This window comes from Microcaecilia unicolor, chromosome 12 (genome assembly GCF_901765095.1).
Source record: "Microcaecilia unicolor chromosome 12, aMicUni1.1, whole genome shotgun sequence".
In the NCBI taxonomy this organism is placed as follows: Eukaryota; Metazoa; Chordata; class Amphibia; order Gymnophiona; family Siphonopidae; genus Microcaecilia; species Microcaecilia unicolor.
Window position 1 is genome coordinate 56,062,444 of NC_044042.1, and position 20,987 is coordinate 56,083,430.

The 20,987-nt window shown below is 47.2% G+C and overlaps 1 protein-coding gene across 2 annotated transcripts in view; it reads right to left on the reverse strand.

Moving 5' to 3' along the window:
- NCAPD3 (non-SMC condensin II complex subunit D3) overlaps positions 1-20,987 on the reverse strand; it is a 146,094-nt gene that overhangs the window by 64,983 nt on the left and 60,124 nt on the right. For both annotated transcript variants that reach the window (XM_030221959.1, XM_030221958.1), the window contains one exon: positions 9,586-9,659. In XM_030221959.1, the coding sequence (XP_030077819.1) occupies positions 9,586-9,659 (74 nt within the window). The remainder of the gene's footprint in view (positions 1-9,585; positions 9,660-20,987) is intronic.

A 20,987-nucleotide genomic window follows, 5' to 3' on the forward strand; every position in this document is an offset into this window, starting at 1 on the left:
ATGAATTAAAAATAACATTTTTTAAAAAGGTAGCATATGGCACATTCTACTCTACAGTCAATCTCCCAAGTGAGCTGAGAGAACAAACTCCCTTGATCATTTCCAAATGTGTCAAAATGGGGGTCCGACTCCAGCGTTAATGGTGACTAATCTTCAACGTCCAGGCAACTCACCATCTGCGAGATAAAGGGGGTAGCTATTCTCTGAAGAATAAAACACATTCCTGAGGATGACTCCTTCAAGATCTGACTCCAGATGTACTCCCCATGACAGACTTTTTCCTCTATCAACTACCAAGACAGACAAGATCGAGTCTTGCCCCAAACGGGAAGAATTACCCCCAGATTCTGGGACTGTATAAACCAATGGAACAGGAGAACTCTGTACCAAAAGACCACCACCATTATCAACACTTGGAGATAGTCCCAGGCTTTGGACTGTCTTGCTGCCAGAAGTCCCAGATCTGCGACTGCAACTTCAGACTTCTCTCCTGTTGAGTGTTGAATCAAGCACCCAAGTAACTTCAGGGTCTGAGGTGGGACCAAGTGAATCTTGGAAAACTGGATTATCCATCTCAAGTCATGCAACAATCACATGATCTGTGCAGCTTTTGCCTTGACCTCCTCAAAGGAATTTTCCTGGTTCAGCCAATGTCCAAACAGGGATGAACCAACATCCCTCACCTTGAAGTGTGGCAGCTACCACCACGATCACTTTGGATAAAGGTCCTTGGTAAAGTGGACAGCCCAAATGACATAGCCTAGAACTGAAAGTGCTGCCCCAATACCATAAAACATACCTCCAGTGTTCTGGACAAATAGGAACATGCAGATGGCCTTAGTGAGATCCAAGAAGTTAAATTCTCCTCACCAACCTCAGAGTCTCCATCTAAAATCCAGGCACCCGCAAGGTAGCGAATGATACATACCTGTAGCAGGTGTTCTCCGAGGACAGCAGGCTGATTGTTCTCACAACTGGGTTGACGTCCACGGCAGCCCCCACCAACCGGAAGAAAACTTTGCAGGCGGTCCCGCACGCAAAGCACGCCCACCGCGCATGCGCGGCCGTCTTCCCGCCCGTGTGCGACCGTTCCCGCTCAGTTGAATGACAAGCAAAGGAATGAGTAAAACGCAATTCCAAAGAGGAGGAGGGAGAGTAGGTGAGAACAATCAGCCTGTTGTCCTCGGAGAACATCTGCTACAGGTATGTATCATTCGCTTTCTCCGAGGACAAGCAGGCTGCTTGTTCTCACGACTGGGGTATCCCTAGCTCTCAGGCTCACTCAAAACAAGAACCCAGGTCAATTGAACCTCGCAATGGCGAGGGCATAACAGAAATTGACCTACGAAGAACAACTGAGAGTGCAGCCTGAACAGAATAAAATCGGGTCCTGGAGGGTGCAGTTGGATTCAAACCCCAAACAGATTCTGCAGCACCGACTGCCCGAACCAACTGTCGCGTCGGGTATCCTGCTGGAGGCAGTAATGTGATGTGAATGTGTGGACAGATGACCACGTCACAGCCTTGCAAATCTCTTCAATAGTGGCTGACTTCAAGTGGGCCACTGACGCTGCCATGGCTCTAACACTATGAGCCGTGACATGACCCTCAAGAGCAAGCCCAGCCTGGGCGTAAGTGAAGGAAATGCAATCTGCTAGCCAATTGGAGATAGTGCGTTTCCCGACAGCGATCCCCTTCCTATTGGGGTCGAAAGAAATAAACAATTGGGCGGACTGTCTGTGGGGCTGTGTCCGCTCCAGATAGAAGGCCAACTCTCACTTGCAGTCCAATGTGTGCAACTGACGTTCAGCAGGGCGGGTATGCGGTCTGGGAAAGAATGTTGGCAAGACAATTGACTGGTTAAGATGGAACTCCGACACCACCTTTGGCAGGAACTTAGGGTGAGTGCGGAGTACTACTCTGTTATGATGAAATTTGGTATAAGGAGCATGAGCTACCAGGGCTTGCAGCTCACTGACTCTACGAGCTGAAGTAACTGCCACCAAGAAAATGACCTTCCAGGTCAAGTACTTCAGATGGCATGAATTCAGTGGCTCAAAAGGAAATTTCATCAGCTGGGTGAGGACGACATTGAGATCCCATGACACTGCAGGAAGCTTGACAGGGGGCCTTGACAAAAGCAAGCCTCTCATGAATCGAACGACTAAAGGCTCTCTAGAGATGGCTTTACCCTCTACACGATAATGGTAAGCACTAATTGCACTAAGGTGATTCCTTACTGAGTTGGTCTTGAGACCAGACTCTGATAAGTGCAGAAGGTATTCAAGCAGGTTCTGTGCAGGGCAAGAACGAGGTTCTAGGGCCTTGCTCTCACACCAAACAACTCTTTTTAGTGGAATCCTTTCTAGAGGCAAGCAAGACACGGGAGACACCCTCAGACAAACCCAACGAAGCAAAATCTACATCCTCAACATCCAGGCCGTGAGAGCCAGAGACTGAAGGTTGGCGTGCAGAAGCGCTCCGTCGTTCTGCGAAATGAGAGTCGGAAAACACGCCAATCTCCACGGTTCTTCGGAGGACAACTCCAGAAGTAGAGGGAACCAAATCTGACGGGGCCAAAAAGGCGCTATCAGAATCATGGTGCTGTGGTCTTGCTTGAGCTTCAGCAAAGTCTTCCCCACCAAAGATATGGGAGGATAAGCATACAGGAGGCCGTTCCCCCAATGGAGGAGAAAGGCATCCGACGCCAGTCTGCCGTGCGCCTGTAGTCTGGAACAGAACAGAGGCAGCTTGTGGTTGGTCTGAGAGGCAAAAAGGTCCACCGAGGGGGTGTCCCACTCTCGGAAGATCTTGCGTACCACTCTGGAATGGAGCGACCACTCGTGCGGTTGCATGACTCTGCTCAGCCTGTCGGCCACACTGTTGTTTACGCCTGCCAGGTATGTGGCTTGGAGAAGCATGTCGAACTGGCAAGCCCAACGCCACATCCTGACGGCTTCCTGACACAGGGGGCGAGATCCGGTGCCCCCCCTGCTTGTTGATATAATACATTGCAACCTGATTGTCTGTCCGAATTTGGATGATTTGGTAGGACAGCCGATCTTTGATGGCCTTCAGTGCATTCCAGACCGCTCGGAGCTCCAGGAGGTTGATCTGAAGATCTTGTTCCTGGAGGGACTGCACTCCCTGGGTGTGGAGCCCATCGACATGAGCTCCCCACCCCAGGCGAGACGCATCCATCGTCAGCACCTTCGTGGGCTGCGGAATTTGGAATGGACGTTCCAGGGTCAAATTGGTCCGAATCGTCCACCAGTGCAGCGAATTGCGGCAACTGACGGACAGGCGGATGACATCTTCTAGATTCCTGGTGGCTTGGCACCACTGGGAAGCTAGGGTCCATTGAGCAGTTCTCATGTGAAGGCGAGCCATGGGAGTCACATGAACCGTAGAGGCCATAAGGCCCAGGAGTCTCAACATCTGCCGAGCTGTGACCTGCTGAGACGCTCTGGTCTGGGAAGCGAGGAACAGGAGATTGTGCGCCCTTGCTTCGGGAAGAAAGGCTTGAGCCGTCTGAGAATTCAGCAGAGCTCCTATCAATTCCAGAGATTGGACTGGCTGAAGATGGGACTTCGGGTAATTTATCACAAACCCCAGTAGCTCCAGAAGTTGAATAGTGCACTGCATGGACCGAAGAGCCCCTGCCTCTGAGGTGCTCTTGACCAGCCAATCGTCGAGATACGGGAACACGTGCACCCCCAGTTTGCGTAGATACGCCGCAACCACCACGAGACACTTCGTGAACACCCGTGGTGCAGAGGCGACCCCAAAGGGCAGCACACAATACTGAAAGTGCCGTGTCCCCAGATGGAATCGGAGATACTGTCTGTGAGCTGGCAGTATCGGGATGTGAGTGTAAGCGTCCTTTAAATCCAGGGAACATAGCCAATCGTCTTTCTGAATCATGAGTAGAAGGGTGCCCAAGGAAAGCATCCTGAACTTTTCTCGGACCAGATATTTGTTCAGGCCTCTCAAGTCTAGGATGGGGCGCATCCCCCCTGTTTTCTTTTCCACAAGGAAGTACCTGGAATAGAATCCCTGCCCTTCCTGCCCGGGTGGTACGGGCTCGACCGCATTGGCGCTGAGAAGGGCGGAGAGTTCCTCTGCAAGTACCTGCTTGTGATGGGAGCTGAAGGATTGGGCTCCCGGTGGGCAATTTGGCGGCGTGGAGACCAAATTCAGGGTGTATCCGCACCGCACTATTTGGAGAACCCACTGGTCGGAGGTTATGAGAGGCCACCTTTGGTGAAAAACTTTCAACCTCCCCCACCCCCCGACTGGCAGGTCGTCCGGTACGGATACTTTGATGGCAGCTATGTTCCCATGGATCCAGTCAAAAGCCCGTCCCCTGCTTTTGCTGTGGAGGCGCAGGGGGCTGCTTAGGCGCACGCTGTTGACGGGAACAAGCACGCTGGGACTGTCCCTGTGCCTGATGAGGCCTTCGGGCCGGCTGGGTGTACCTGCGCTTGCTGTAGGCGTAGGGTGGAGCCTGCCGGGCCCGGGAAAAACGTCCACCTGCAGAGGTGGATACTGAAGGCACCCGGTGGGAGAGCTTGTCGAGAGCGGTTTCCCGCTGGTGTAGTTGGTCCACCAATTGCTCGACCTTCTCGCCAAAAATGTTATCCCCCCGGCAAGGGACATCTGCCAGTCGTTGCTGGGTGCGGTTGTCCAGGTCAGAGGCACGCAGCCAGAAGAGTCTGCACATCACTATACCTTGGGCCGCAGCTCGAGATGCCACATCACAGGTGTCATAGATACCCCTGGACAGGAACTTTCTGCACGCCTTCAGCTGCTTGACCACCTCCTGAAAAGACCTGGACTGCTCCGGGGGAGCTTGTCGACCAGGTCCGCCAGTTGCCTCACATTGTTCCGCATGTGAATGCTCGTGTAGAGCTGGTATGATTGGATGCGGGTCACGAGCATGGAAGACTGGTAGGCCTTCCTCCCAAACGAGTCCAGAGTGCGAGACTCCCGCCCAGGGGGCGCCGAGGCGGTATCCCTCAAACTCCGTGCTCTCTTGAGAGCAGAGTCCACGACCGCCAAGTCATGAGGCAATTGAGGCCGCATCAACTCTGGGAATGAGTGGATCCTGTACTGGGACTCCGCTTTCTTTGGGATAGTGGGATTAGATAATGGCTTCAGCCAGTTCCGAAGCAGTGTCTCCTTAAGGACATTGTGCAACGGCACCGTGGAAGACTCTCTAGGTGGTGATGGATAGTCGAGGACTTCGAGCATCTCCGCCCTCGGCTCATCCACAGTAACCACGGGAAAGGGAATGCAGATAGACATATCCCCGACAAAGGAGGCAAAGGAGAGGCTCTCAGGAGGCGAGAGCTTCCTCTCCGGTGAAGGTGTAGGGTCAGGGGGAAGGCCCACAGACTCCTCTGAGGAGAAATATCTGGGATCCTCCTCCTCCCCCCACGAGGCCTCCTCCTCGGTGTTGGACATGAGCTCTCTCAGCTCAGACCTCAACCGGGCCCATCTCGACTGCGAGGAACCACATCCTCGATGATGGCGTTGAGCGGTAGACTCCCACGCCGGTGGGGACAAAGCTTCCCCCATCGACGTCGACTCCACCTGCGTGGCGGTCGACACCGGTGCCGCAAGCGACGTCGGCGTCGGAGGCCTCGGCATCGGGCCAGAGCACAACGGCGCCGGGGGCGCAAGCACCCCCCCCCCCCCCCCGGTGCCAGTAGAGCCTGGTGCATCAGCCCTTCCAGGATTCCAGGAAGGATGGCTCGGAGGCACTCGTCAAGGCCCGCTGTCGGGAAGGACAGGGGGGCCGGTGTGGGTGTCGGTGCCGGAAGCTGCTCGGGTCCAGGAGACGGTACCGAGGTACCCGCGGACTGACACAGCGACACCTCTTCAACCGAGGGGGAACGCACCTCCCGGAACTGCCGCTTCCTGGGCGTCGAGTCGTCCCTTGAAGTACCGGCGCTGGCAGTCCCGTGCGCCGTGGGCGACTGATGACGGTGCTTCTTTGCTTTCTTTCGATGCCCGTCATCGGCGCTCGGCGGAAGAGACGAGGAGGTGGAACCCCCCAGCCTCGAGGAATCGGATCCGACAGGGTTCGGTCCCGATGGCCCTGGGCAGAGGGAGTGGCCAGGGCAGACTGCCCGCGCGGCCTCTCACCCCCGCCGTCACCGGCAGGCCACAGGTACCTGTACTCTTGGGGTCGGTGCCAGAGTCGGCGCCGATTTCATCGACATCGGTACCAGTACCGAAGACCCGGCCGTCGACACCGATGCCGTAGAAGTCAACATCGAAGGGCCGGCGCAAGTTCCAAAAAGACAGTCCCGTAGAACTTGCCTCGCCACCTGTGTCCGCTTCCTTAAGCCGAGACACAAGGTGCACGTCTTGGAATTATGCTCCGGGCCGAGGCACTGGAGACATCAAGTGTGGGTATCGGTCTGCGAGATCTGCCGGCCGCACCGACCACACTTTTTGAATCCGCTCGGGACCTTTGAGGACATCAACGGAAAAATCGCGTCGGCGAAGTCAAAATCGTCGATGGTGGCGGTGAAAAGCACATCCGAAAAAGAAACGACCTTGGCCGCGACAAAGCGCCCTCGCGGCTAAGAACGACGAGGACAACTCCTTCTTTTCTTTTTTTTACGAAGAAAAAACACACGGAACGCGTACTCGAAACAAAGAAAAAGCACAGCTAGGCCGCAATCTGGTTTCCGGGGCTGACAAAGAGAGAGACGGGTAACACATCTCTCTCCAGCGCGGAATAGAAAAAAACTGAGCGGGAACGGTCACGCACGGGCGGGAAGACGGCCGCGCATGCGCGGTGGGCGTGCCCTGCGTGTGGGACCGCCCGCGATGTTTTCTTCCGGTTGGTGGGGGCTGTCGTGGACGTCAACCCAGTCGTGAGAACAAGCAGCCTGCTTGTCCTCGGATAACTTGTTGATTTCCTTCAAGTCCAATATTGATCTAAACATTTCCTCCTCCCCTGGAACCACAAAACAGGTTAAGTACCTGCTCATGTCCCACTCCTCTTGTGGCACCATAACTATGGCTTTCAGCCGCAGCAAAGGGAGATTCTATAAAAGCACTGGAAAGGGAACAAGCCAACTCGAGAGAATATCTCTCATAAATGACCTCAAGGACCCACTGGTCCAATGTAATCTGGACCCATCCCTGAAAAACTACTTTAGCTGACCGCCCACCGGTGGTACTAGAGCATAAGCCCTCCAAAACTTATTGGGAACCACAAGCACCTCCTGTGCCCCCCCCCCCCCTCCACTTTCCCTTTAACCTTCTCTTTGGCCAACCTGAAAGGACTAATCCCTGGAAAGAAACAGACTTCATTGAGAAGCCCCTGACTTTCATGGGCAATGCTTCCAAGCTTCCCAGAAATGGCCCTTTAACAAAAGATGACTCAAATCTTCAGCCTATTCTCCAGGAGCCTGAGGACCCTGGACTCTCCAACATCCTTCACCAGTTTTTCCAATTCCTCTCCAAACAGCAGTTTCCTTTTAAAGGGAAGCTTACTGAGCCATATCTTTGATGCCACATTGGCCAACCAATTTTGGATCTAGAGAAGATAGCACACTGTCACGACTGTAGCCATGTTTTAACCAAACCTTATATCAAATTATATAGAGCCCCTGCCGCCAAACAAGCTGGCTCTAACAGTCCTCTCAAGGACTCCAGCAGGTGTAGAGCCCAGCACAAACAGAAACACACAATGTAACTTCTGCAAATTGCCACTTGTAGAGACAGGAGACACCTCAAAGACTATTCAAAAGTCTAATGGATCCTTAAGTACTGCACCTCATTCTACCAGAATGGTTGTCCTGGTAGAATGTGACTTAGGGCATCCACTTGAAAGCTATGTATATCCTCCTCCTCTAAAACCACTGGATAGTGCCTAGCCATAGATCTACCCACCTTCAGGCCTGTATCTGGCATTTCCCACTCTCCCATCCACAGAGAAATCAAGGACATGATCATGGCAAAGACCTTGGCCAGCTTCCTAATGCCCTCAAGCAAGGGGTCAGCAGTGGTGCTGCCCTCTGCTAGCTACTCTTCCAAGACCTTCAGTACTGATATAACATGAAATATTAAAGATGCAAGCTCATCTTTTTAGAAAATACTATTATAGCATCCTCCTGCAGTGGGACTTCTCCCTCCTTCCTCTGCAAAGCTTGAGAGATCTCCTGTGGTTCCTCCAGCTGCGCCAAGGAATCTGCTGACTCTAAGGATTGTCTCCTCTGTGCCCTCTTCCAGCATCAGTTTAGGTCTTTTAATGGATGAAAGGCCATTCCTGAGCTGCCACTAGTCTGAAGTGTAGCTACTTAGCAGGTCCCCTGCTATCAAGCCCTTCTGAAGGCAAAGGCCTTGTGCATCAACAAAACAAATTCTGAAAGAAAGCCTACCCCAGAGCTAAGGCCCTGCCCTACCCTGCAGCCAAAAGACAAGGAGCCCTTCCTCTGGAACCCAGAGAGCTTAACACTGTGGAACCCTCCTCTGGACCCTGTACTACTGTATTCAGACAAAATGGTGGCTGCTTTTGCAAAAAATGCTGGTTCATCAGCTCCTCTGGTCCGCCAATGTGGGTGGAGTCAGCTACACATACTGCAACAGTAGTATTCTCCCCCAGGACCAAGATTCTGTCTGCCTGGCGCTCATCACAAGTGCAGCAGATGCTAGTAGTGACAGCTGCCTCAGGCCTCATTGATTATGCTGTACTCAGCCTGTGCCACCATTACTTGCTCTCTTAAGTCTTCATGGTCCATTGTCATTCAACAAGTGTTTACTACATTTAAGAAATAACCAAATTGTCAGAATGGAAAGTTAAACTAAAGAATGTTTTTTTTATCAGACTAGTTATTAATAGAACAAAAAATATAAGCTGGCCTGATGTACCACTGGTAGTACTGTGAGCTACCATGAGGAGGAACTTTGGTTTCATTTCCAACTCAGGTCTTCCACAATGGAGGTCAGTTAGGGCTGGGGATCCTGCAAATGCCAAATGTATTGTACCACAGTGAAAGGAAGTATCAGTCCTAAACCAATGGTGGTACCTAGTAGTACCAGGATCTTAGCTCAGACATGAGCCCAGGCTGAGAACTGCCATTCTGGTTTTCCAGAAATCCACAATGAAGTATGCATATGACATATGCATAAATGGAGGCAGTATATGCAAATGTGTCACATGCATATTCTTTACAGACATCCTGAAAACCCCTGGCTGGATGTATCCCATTAGCTAGGTTGCAAATTACTGAACTAGAATAAACTTAGGAAGGAACATAAAATTTGGAAGGGGAAGGGAAGAATCCCCAGATACTAGCACATTGAGTCTTACAGTGCCAGATCTGTTAGGTCTACGTAGGTCTATATCTGAAATGACCCATGTTTGAAGAAAAGTGGTGGCTAATTTTACCAATATCATTCAAAACTGGCACAAATATTTGAACTTTAAAAAAAAAAAAAAGATTTTCTGTTCAGTAGATATGCACCATCCCCAAACATCAGTCTTCAAAAGTGATAGGCGAAGCAGGGAACAAACATCAAGGGATTTGAAACCACAAACAAGTTAGTAAAGAGAAGGCTGACCTGGAGTGCAGCCTTTCTCACATTTGTCTTTTCATCACCTGCTCTCAGGTGCAGCATAGTCACAATTTCCTTCCCTGTACAAAGAATGACAGAAAAAAAATTTTTTTCAGAAAAAAACCTCACCCAAAGACTAGGTTTGCTCTGCTTCCTATTCTGTGTGTTAGGCTAGAACAGCATGTACATGGCTTATCAGGCCTAGCAGGCATTCCCACACTGGTTCAAACTGTACAAAACACCTAAAACATTGTAGGCCTGGACAACAGCAAGCTGGCCCAGAAAGTCTACCTGTGATACTGACAGAGAAACCTAAAATGAGGACATCTAATCTGGCCAGTATATTTCTTTTTACAATGCTTTAATCACCAGATGATCTTTGGCAAACTGTAATACTTTACAATTGACTTCTATACTTGTTATTATTTTGGCCTTCATTTTTAAGGTCTATTTCCCCAAGGGTTTTCCAATTTGGAGTCTGTGGGGGCCAAGCTTTGTAAACAGCACCCTATATAAGAAATCAAAACTTTTTAAAAATGTTACTCAAGTTGTGGAACATAGAAAATTACAGCTACAAAGCAGTGTGGTAGCCAAGCTAGTCCAACTTTTGTTGAAGATGATGTTAAACAATTGAAGAATTTTAACAGAGACTATGGTAAAGGATAAAGAAATTCACGAAAGAAAAATAGAATATTTGGAGAACAATGGAAGGAGGAATAACCTTAGGTTTTTGAAATTTCCTAAATCTCTCTTAATTTCAGCTACGGATATGTTAAAAAAGTATTTTAATGAGATATTGGGGATTCCTATGGAGGGTTATCCCCCCATAACGAGGACTCAATATATTTCAGGGACTGTGAAAGATCAAAAAATACAACCACAGGTTCCTACAGATTTAAATCTCACTGAATTTCTTGAAAACTCTCTGGAGATAGTTACAGAGAGAACTACGCTGATTGGGTCTTTCGTCCTTGAATTGGACAGAAACAACATTTTAAGACTATTTTCGCCATTTAAATGATTTATTCCTGGGGCAAAAAATTCAAATTTTTCCAGCAAGAAGCACTCAAAAAAGAAGGAAAGAATTTATATTGTATAAAACTAGAGTACTTAACATGGGTGCCACTTTCCTGCTAAAATTTCCTTGTAAATGCTTCATAACCTATGAAGCGAATAACTATATATTTCCCCCCCTGAAACTATTACAATTCATTTCATCTAAGGAAACTGTTAGTTCACCTGTAGTTTCGCTTCCCTAATAAGAGTGCTGTAACGTTGGCTGTAGAAATTCGAGTTGCCCCTTCCATTATATTCTTTTTTGCTTATTGATTGTAATATTTCCTAGTATCTTGATCCTATTATTGGGGACAAATGTAAATCTAGTATTTTATACTTTAACCATAGGGTTGTAAGTATTGTTGTTGTTTTTTTTTACCTTTAAGTTTAATTCTGATATTTCTATGTCTATGTGTATGGATGTAAAAATTAATTACTAAATAAATAAATAAAAAAGTAATAAATAAAAATAAAATAAAACAATATATGTTAGCTAGTCCAATTAGAAAAAAAGGTGTCATCTTATCTTTTTTTTATTTCTATTTATTAGCTACAAAGCAGAAACTAGGTACAAGGCTAAGCTAGCCTGTGATTGCTCCCTACAAATACCAGCCAATCTTTGCAGGAAGCCAAGTTCCACAACATTCCAGAGCGACTAAGGAAAACCATTCTGTTCCCCAGATAGGAATGTTCACATAGTCTTCAACTATAATGAAACCTTGAGGCTTGCTAGCACCAATAACTAAGCCAACTGAAAAAGTTATCAAAAGAGGGAAGGTGGCACAGATGCTCCAGTTTGAGTTACCAGCCATCAGCTCCTTAAGTGAAGCTGCCAGAGTCCCCCCCCCAGTAGAAATTACAAGAATGCCATGTCACAGTGTGGTGCAATATTGAATGTTATTTCTAGCCTGCTTATAATCGAACGAGAAAAACGCCCAAGTTCCGACCTAAATCGGGAGATGGACGTTTATCTCACAAAAACGAATAACGTGGTATAATCGAAAGCCGAACTTGGACGTTTTCAACTGCACTCCATCGCGGAAGCGTACAAAGTTGACGGGGGCATGTCGGAGGCGTGGTGAAGGCAGGACTGGGGCATGGTTATCACCCGAACAGAGATGGGCTAGAATTTAGGGCACTTTTCCTGGACCCTGTTTTTTCACGAATAAGGCCCCAAAAAGTGCCCTAAATGACCAGATTACCACCAGAGAGAATCGAGGATGACTTCCCCTGACTCCCCCAGTGGTCACTAACCCCCTCCCACCACAAAAAATGATGTTTCACAACTTTTTATTTTCACCCTCAAATGTCATACCCACCTTCCTGGCAGCAGTATGCAGGTCCCTGGAGCAGTTGTTAAGGGGGGGCAGTGGACTTCAGGAAGGTGGACCCAGGCCCACCCCCCCCCTACCTGTTACAATTGTGCTGCTTAATGCTTAGTCGTCCAACCCCCCAAACCCACTGTACCCACATGTAGGTGCCCCCCTTCACCCCTTAGGGCTATAGTAATGGTGTAGACTTGTGGGCAGTGGGTTTTGAGGGGGATTTGGGGGGCTCAACACACAAGGGAAGGGTGCTATGCACCTGGGAGCTCTTTTACCATTTTTTTTGTTTTTGTAAAAGTGCCCCCTAGGGTGACCGGTTGGTGTCCTGGCATGTGAGGGGGACCAGTGCACTATGAATCCTGGCCCCTCCCACGAACAAATGCCTTGGATTTATTCGTTTTTGAGCTAGGCGCTTTCATTTTCCATTATTGCTGAAAAACAAAAACACCCAGCTCACAAATTGTCGAATAAAACATGGACGTCTATTTTTTTCGAAAATACGGTTCAGTCCGCCCCTTCACGGACCCGTTCTCGGAGATAAACGCCCATGGAGATAGACGTTTTCGTTCGATTATGCCCCTCTATATGTGCTACTTGCAGTATTGTTCTGCTATTTTTACTGTTATTGAAATAGGGATTATAAAATTCTCTCATTCCACAAATCAGTATCCAGACTTTATTTCAACTAATATTTATCAGTGACCTGTTGCAATAAAAGTCTAGTGCACGCATAGTGACTGAATTAAAGAAGATATGAAATCATGGTGATTTAAGGTGCAGCTAGTACTGCTTAAACAGGTTCAGTGCAAAACCTTTGGGAGAAAGATTTTGTTTTTTTTAATAATTTTCTGGATGAATATTTGATAGTAATTTTGAGAAGTTTTTTTTTTCCCCTTGACCTATGATTGAAAATGCTCCCACCTGTTGAGCTTTGTGCACTATGGAGCCCTTTTACTAATCTGCGCAAGTGTCTACGTCCGCCAAAATGGAGTTACCACCCGGCTACCATGTGGCTGTTGCAGTAATTTTCTATTTGGGGGTGTGTCCGATACTTGCATCTGAAAAATAATTTTTATTTTCGGACGCACACCAAGTGGCATTTGACGCGTGTAGGTCATTACCGCTCGGTTACCACATGAGACTTTACCACCAGGTCAATGGATGGCGGTAAGGTCTCAGACCCAAAATGGACTTGCGCCAATTTTAATTTTTCCACACATCCATTTTTGGCAAAAATTTTAAAAAGGCCTTTTTTTACAGGCGCGCTGAAAAATGGATTGGCGCACGCTCAAAACCCACACCTACACTACCACAAGCCATTTTTCAGCGTGCCTTAGTAAAAGGGCCCCTAAATGACTGGTGAGCGTCTGTATGGCAAGACCTTTTTTCTCCACTTATTTTTAAGATGGTTTCCATTACAGTATTCCCTTTAAGTTGTGCATTTGATTTTCTTGATTTCAATTACCTCAACACTGACTGGATAAATGTGATATCAGGGCACGCTAGGGAGGTAAAGTTCCTAGATGAAAAGGACTGCATTATGGAGCAGTTGGTTCAGCAAGAAAGGGAACAATTCTAGATCACATGACCTGGTACAAGAGGTAACAGTGCCAGGGCTACTTGACAATGATCATAACATGATCAGATTTGATTTAATAACTGGAATAATTACACACAGGCAATCCAATACATTGGCATTTAACTTTCAAAAAGGGGACTAAGATAAAGAGGAAAAATGGTAAAAAAAAAAAAAAAAAAAAAAAAACTTAGAGGAACATCTGCAAAGGTCAAAAATTTACATCAGGCATAGATGCTCAAAAATACCATCCTGGACGCCCAGACCAGATACATTCCATAAATTTTAAAAGGCAAAAGGCAGGCCAAAAAGCCGGCATGGTTAAAGCGAGGTGAAGGAGGTTATTTGAGCTAAAAGAACAACCTTTAGAATATAGAAGGAACCAACATAAGGAAAGTCAAGTGCAAAGCACTGATATGGAAGGCAAAGAGGTTTTGAAAAGAAGCTTGCCTTGGAGACAAAAAATATATATTTATTACTTTTTCTTTTTTTTAGATAAAGTGGAAGCAAGAAACAGATAAAAGGATCAGTTGAACTATTATATGATCAAGGGTTAAAAGGGGCACTCAGGTGGCAGAAGGCCACAGCAGAGAAACTAAATAAATTCATTGTTTTGGTCTTCAGAGAATGATGTAACGGGAGATACTGTGCCAGAAACGGTATTTAATTGTGGTGACAAGCAAAGAGGTGGAAGACACCAAATGCTAATCCAAGGATGACCAAAAGAGTCCAAAGTCTCCAATAACTTTCCAAAAGCAACAGTTTATTCTCCAAAAATGAAATACAGGATACGTAGACATCCATGGCCCAAGCACGGGCCATGTTTTGGCTATTGGTCTTCCTCAGGGGTCCTGCCAACAATGCACTGAACCATGAAAAAAACTGCCAAATATAAGAAGCAACCTTTCCTTTAAAAAGCAGTGTAAACTTCCGATGAGGGCTCCAGATGAACAGAGTCTTACCTGCTGGTAGGCGTGCACAACCCATCAGTCATTTCTGGGCCGGTCCAGAGGGATGATAAGAAGGAAAAATTAGTTCTCACCTGATTTTCCATTAGTACCAACAGATCAATCCAGAGACTTGTGGGTTATGTTCCTCTACCAGCAGATGGAGATAGAGAGAACCTCAGAGGTTTGCTATATGTGGTCCTGTGCACCACCTCAACCTCAGTATGAACAGTACCAAAGCAGTGGAAGAAAGAAAAAACTCAAAAGTAAAACTCTCCTGCCTCTATGAGATGACATCACAAACCTCAACCACAAAAGTGGGAGAAAAGACGATCGATAAACCGCCATCGCTGCTCAACTATCACTAAACATATCTTTTTTTCTTTTTTAAATAAACCACATGAAGAAATACTTCCCCGACAATCGAAAATCCAAAACCGAAATCCCGTGGAAACAAACAGGGTGGGCATTTGGATTGATCTGTTGGGACTAATGGAAAGAAAGTTAGCAGGTAAGAGCTAATTTTTCCTTCCATAGCGCCCAACATATCAATCCAGAGAGACTTGTGGGATATACCAAAGCAGTCCTCAAGTAGGGCTGGAGAATCCCAACCCTGCGGAAAGCACAGAGGCCCCAAAGACCATGTCCTGTCCGGCCGCAACGTCCACCCTATAATGCCAAGTGAAGGTATGAGCTGACGCCCACGTAGCGGCCCTGCAGATATCATCCAAAAGAAACCAATTGTGACTCTGCATATGAGGACGCCCGAGTCTGTGTAGAATGTGTCCAAACCTGTAACGGGGGCGATTTTCCGGAACAAATGTATACCAAAATTATGGCCTCCTGCAGCCAACAGGCTATTGTGGCTTTGGAGGCCATACCTCCTTTCTTGTGACCCCCAAAGAGCACAAAAAGATGGTCTGAATGTTGAAAATTAATATAACCTCCAAAATACCTAAGAAGAATATGCTTCACATGCAGGCAGCTCAAGGTCTGGGAAGTGTTCAGGGTAGTCTTCCTGGCGAAAGGTCGGTAAATAAAACTTTTTTTTAAAAATTATTTCTTTATTCATATATTTCAATATATCATCACAATACGTGAATATGTAATCGGCATTTATACAAGAGGCAAAAATAAAAAATAAAAGGAAATATCATTAACAGCCTTTCTGTCCACAAGTTTAGGAAATTTAGAATCCAAGAATTTAGAATTTAAAGTAAAACATATAGCAATAATTACGGACTAGTGGTTGCAACCTCTGGTTCAGACCCCAGCCTGCATTTAGGGAGGGCACACAACATTCAATTCCACTCTAGCATCTAGAAATTGTTTTAACTGTTTTGGGTCTACAAATTGAAACTGTTTACCCTCAAGCATTACATTACAATAACAAGGAAAACGTAATATAAAAGTTGCTCCCAGTGCCACCACCCTAGGGCGGAGTTCCAAAAAGGCCCTCTGTCTCATCTGTGTAGGCCTTGAGAGATCAGGGAAAATACGAATTTTTGAGCCCAAAAACAGATTTTCTAAGTGTCTCAAGGAAAGCCTTAATACGGCATTCCTATCAGGCTCCAGCACAAAAGTAACAAGCAGAGTCAACCTCTGAGTAATTATCTCCAATGACCTTTCAAGGAAAGAAGTAAGATCCATTCCTTCCCCTGCTATCGGGGGATTTTCTTCCACCACTCCACCACTCCTGATGTAATAAGCCCGAGTAAGGGGAGGCAGTGAGTCCTTATCCATTCCAAGAATAATCAATCATATATTTTTTAACCATGTCCAAAGGGGAAATTAAAGGCGATTTGAGAAAATTAAGAAACCTGAGATTAAGTCTTCTAGCCTGGCTTTCCAGGTACTCCAATCTTTTATGTAGGAAATTATTATCCTTAACAAAAGCCATTTCTACAGATCCCATTTCTTGAATTTTAATATTCACAGTCTCCAAATCTAAGGTTTGCTGTGCAGTCTTTTGCGCCTGAAGCAGGGCAGCCTCAGAAAGAGACTTTAAGTCAGAAGTATTCATTTTTATAGTAGTTTTCATAGAAGTGTGAATGCTGTAAACCATATCCCATAGTGACTCTAATGTCACAGTTGCTGGTCTATTCACACCACTAATGGCTGGAGAAGGGTGAGGTTGATCTTCAACACGAGCAAGTTTAGAAACTAAATCCTGGGGCAATACCTTTGAAGCTGATTGTAGCAATAGTTCTCGGCGTTGAGATTCAGCCTCCGTTACTGCAGACACTCCCTCAAACAGGTCGAGCTGAGCCCTTTCGGCTTCCTTCCCTGTCAGAGCTGCCAGTAACTCCCCTCCAGGCTGGGGTGGAGCAACTCGTTCCACGGGGCTCAGGGAAGCCCCGTTTCCATTCTCAATCGACGCCGAAGCGCCGAGAGTTGCAGAGGGGGGTCGAAAAGCCCTGAGGACCTGGTTGCTGTCTGAAAAATTGCAAAGTTGTCTGCCTCGTCGCTGAAGAAGTCACAGGATCTGAGGGATGTTCCTTCACTTTTCCCCTCCATTTCCCCATGCTTGATGAGGCGACAGAGGCACTGAAGAGGACCTACAAACAGACCAACTTCCAGGAGCTAACACAGGTGCGTCCATTGGATCCCGGCAGTAAATAAAACTATTGACCCAGGTGAAAGCGAGAAACCACTTTGGGCATGACCAAAGGAACTGTCCTAATAGACACACCTGCTTCAGTGAACAGAAGAAAAGGGTCTCTGCAAGAGAGTGCCCGTAACTTCGAAATTCTCCCAGCTGAAGCAATCGCCACCAAGAAAACCATGTATAAGTGTTGCTTTTCATAATTGAATAATAAACCTAACGTTACTGATGCAAACTCAAGTCTAATCGATAATCAAAACAGAGAGTGCTTAGTGTGTCTTTCCAGTAGAGTAGGTTTCAAAGGAAAACATACAGATCAACGGCACAGCAGGGCCGCCTCACGAATTAAGGGAGAACTTCTGGTGCCCCCTTGCCTGTTCACATACGCCACTGCCGTCGCATTGTCTGAGAGAACTCGAACAGAGTAGCCTCTTAACAGGAAAAGGAACTCCCAAAGGGCTAGGTGAATTGCCCGCAGGTCCAGACAGTTGATGGATCAAGCCAAAACCGTCCGGGACTGTCTGAGGCAGTGGGCTCCCCAGTCAGAGAGCAACGCATCCGTAGTCACTATTCTCCACTCTGGAGCCATCAGAAGCGACACCCTTCAGGAGGTTCCCCTGAACCAACCACCAGAGCATTGCTTGGCTGAGACAAGAGGACCACAGCACCCTGATCGCGTAAACCTCTGAAAGCGGAGACCAACGTCTGAGCACATGCTATTGTAGCGGTCGCATGTGGTTTCTGGCCCATGCAACCACCTCCAATGTGGATGCCATGGACCCCAACACTTGCACGTAATCCCATGCCCGAGGGGCCGGTGTCCGGAACAGCACAACTGGGTTTGCAACTGCAGTGCGCGAGCAGGAGAGAAACCGTCCCCGCCCAGGTATCGAAACACAACTAGATATTCCAGGGTCTGCAAGGGTTGCATTTTGGGAAGTTGATCACCCATCCAAGCTTTTGCAGGAGGCTGACCACTCTGACGGTAGCTCATTGACTCTCCTCGTAAGATGCCCGAACGAGCCAGTTGTCTAAATAGGGATGTGCCTGAATCCCTTCCTTTCTGAGGAAGGCCACTACCACCACCAAGGCCTTGGAGAATATTCGAGGCATAGCCTTGAACTGGAAATGACGTCAAGCACTGCAAACCAAAGAAACCGTTGATGAGGTCATATCAGAATGTGCAGATATGCTTCCTTGAGATAGAGTGATGTCAAAAACTCTCCTGGTTGCACCGCTTCAATAACGGAGCGAAGAGTCTCCATATGAAAGTAGAGGACCTGCAAGGCCCTGTTGACGAACTTGAGATCTAGAACTGGCCTCAGGGAGCCACCCTTTTTTGGAACTACAAAATAAATAGAGTAGTAATCAAGACCTACCTCTGCCGGAGGCACTGACTGAACCACCCCAAGGTGATGCAAACTTAAAAGGGTTTGTTGAACTGCCCGAACTTTGGCGGAGCACTTGCAAGGAGACTTGAGAAAGGAGTTTGCTAGATTACGAGCAAATTCCAGTTTGTATCCGTCTCAGATAACCTCCAAGACTCACTCATCTGATGTTACCCTGGTCCACTCAGCCAGGAAGAGAGAGACAGTCATCCCCCGATGACCGGCGGGAGATGGACCAGGGCCCCATCATTGGGAATTTCTGGCAGCAGGTTGGCTCCTTGATCCGGCAGCAGTGACCCGCCGGTCACTGCAAAAGGGCTGTGGTCTTTGGACAAACCAGGTCTTCTCGAAGGAGCCTCCACAGCCAGGGCAGTAATGCCTGGCATCCCTAAATCTAGCCCATGGAACTGCCGCTGTAGCTGGTCTAGGCTTATCCGCTGGGAGGCGCTGGCCCTTGGATTCACCCAGGGCTTTCACAATTTTGTCTAGATCCTCACCAAAAAGCAACCTACCCGGAAGGGCAACCTCGCTAAACACTACTTGGAAGCTATGTCCGCTGCCCAATGCCAAGGGTGTGCTGCGACAGAGGAACGTGCCTGAGAAAAAAATGGCACCTGCCGATGCACTGCCTACACTGAGGCTCCCACCGAAAAGTTCCCCGGTGCTTCAGCAGGTTCGAGGCAGCTTGCTGCCAACAGGCCTCGCAATCTCCTGACGCTGCTTCTCCAGCTCCCACACCAGGAGCAGCGTTTTGCCGCTTCAGAGGGAACAGACATAATCAGACAAAACACCTCCACACAGTCCCTCACACACCCACGACATGCCGATTAGAGACGCTGCTCAGTACTCCTGTCTGATCAATTCAAAGGAGAAATTAAAGGCACAGCCTACCTTTTTATTTTTTCCTTCTAGGCAGGAGAGAAAGAAATCCGCACACGGATGGGCTAACGGCCCTGGACAGACTGAGGCCATGTCAGCGGGGGACCAAGAGGGACCTGGCACCACCAGGTGTACATCAGTGGCCTGCGGACAGACCCTCAACCCCTATCCAGGCTCGACCAGGCCCCTAAGGACACCAGGAGCCAGATCAATCCAGAGCTGCACAGGTACGACCCTCCACCTACTAGAGAATACCAAGGTTGAAACGGCTGCACAGGACCACAAACAGCAAACCTCTGAGGTTCTCTCTATCTGCACCTGCTGGTAGAGGGACATAACCCAGAAGTCTCTGGATTGATCTGTGAGACAGTATGGAACACCAATTTTTTTTTTTTTTAAGGGTTACAGAGGTGACCCAAGAAATTATAGAGTGGTGAACCTGACACTGATGCCAGGCAAAATGGTAGACTATAAAGAACAAAACGTAGACATGGGGATTGGTGAGGCAAGATTTCCCTTGTCTAAATACATGTTTGCTTTGTATCTGCTACATTTCTTTGAAGAGGTGAACCAACATAATGATAAAGGTAAGCCATTGACAAAGTACCTCACAAAAGACTCCTGAAGAAATTAGAAAGTCATGGAAGAGGATGTAGTGTCCTATGGTGGATTAAGAACTGGTTAAAAGACAGAAACAGTAGGGTTAAATGGCAATATTCTCAATGGAGAAGGGTAAATAGTGGGGTTTCTCAGGTACCTGTGCTAGGACCACTGCTTTTTAAGATATTTATAAATGATATGGAAATGGAACAATGAGTGAGGAATAAATTTGCTGATCACACAAACTTATTCAAAGTTGTTAACTCACAAGGGAAAGGGGATGGGAATTGACATATCGCCTTTGTATGGTTACTGTCAAAGCAATTTACATATTATACAGGTACTTACTTTGTACCCTGGGGCAAAGGACAGTTAAGTGACTTGCCCAAGTCACAAGAAGCCCCCCTTAGGCCATTAAACCAACCATTAGGCTTACGAGACTGGGCATCCAAATGACAGATGACATTTAATGTTAGGGGTGATATTAAGGATGTATTATGAAAATGATAGCACCCCCAGTTCAGGAGGGAATATCAAGAGTTAAGCATTAAAAATGTGAAACAGATAATTTTAAGACAGAGCAGGACAGATGCATTTAACCTAGTTACAGACTGCTGACACTTGCTGAATTAACAGTTTCAACAAGTTTAAGTAATGAATGTTTTGTTTAGATGCTGGGAACTGTCACTAAGAACCCGCATGTTTAGAAGGGAATAGGAAAGTAAGAAAGAAATATGCAGATGTCTGAGCATGCAGATGCAATATGGAATAATGTGTAAGTTCCGTATTCCTATAAATGTTAATCTTTGCCGGAATGATAATGATTTACCAAAATAGAGAAGCTGTCTGACCTTTGCTCTTTAGAATGCTGATAAAAGCATTTATTTCATCAAAGTTTGTGTCCCATGATTTGTGATGTAGCCAGTTAATTTATGACTTAATGCATTCTTAATAAAAGAGCAGAGGACCTGAGGGATTATGAGACAGTTCTGGGTGGCCTCACTGCCATTTTGTGAGGCCCTCAGTTCTCTT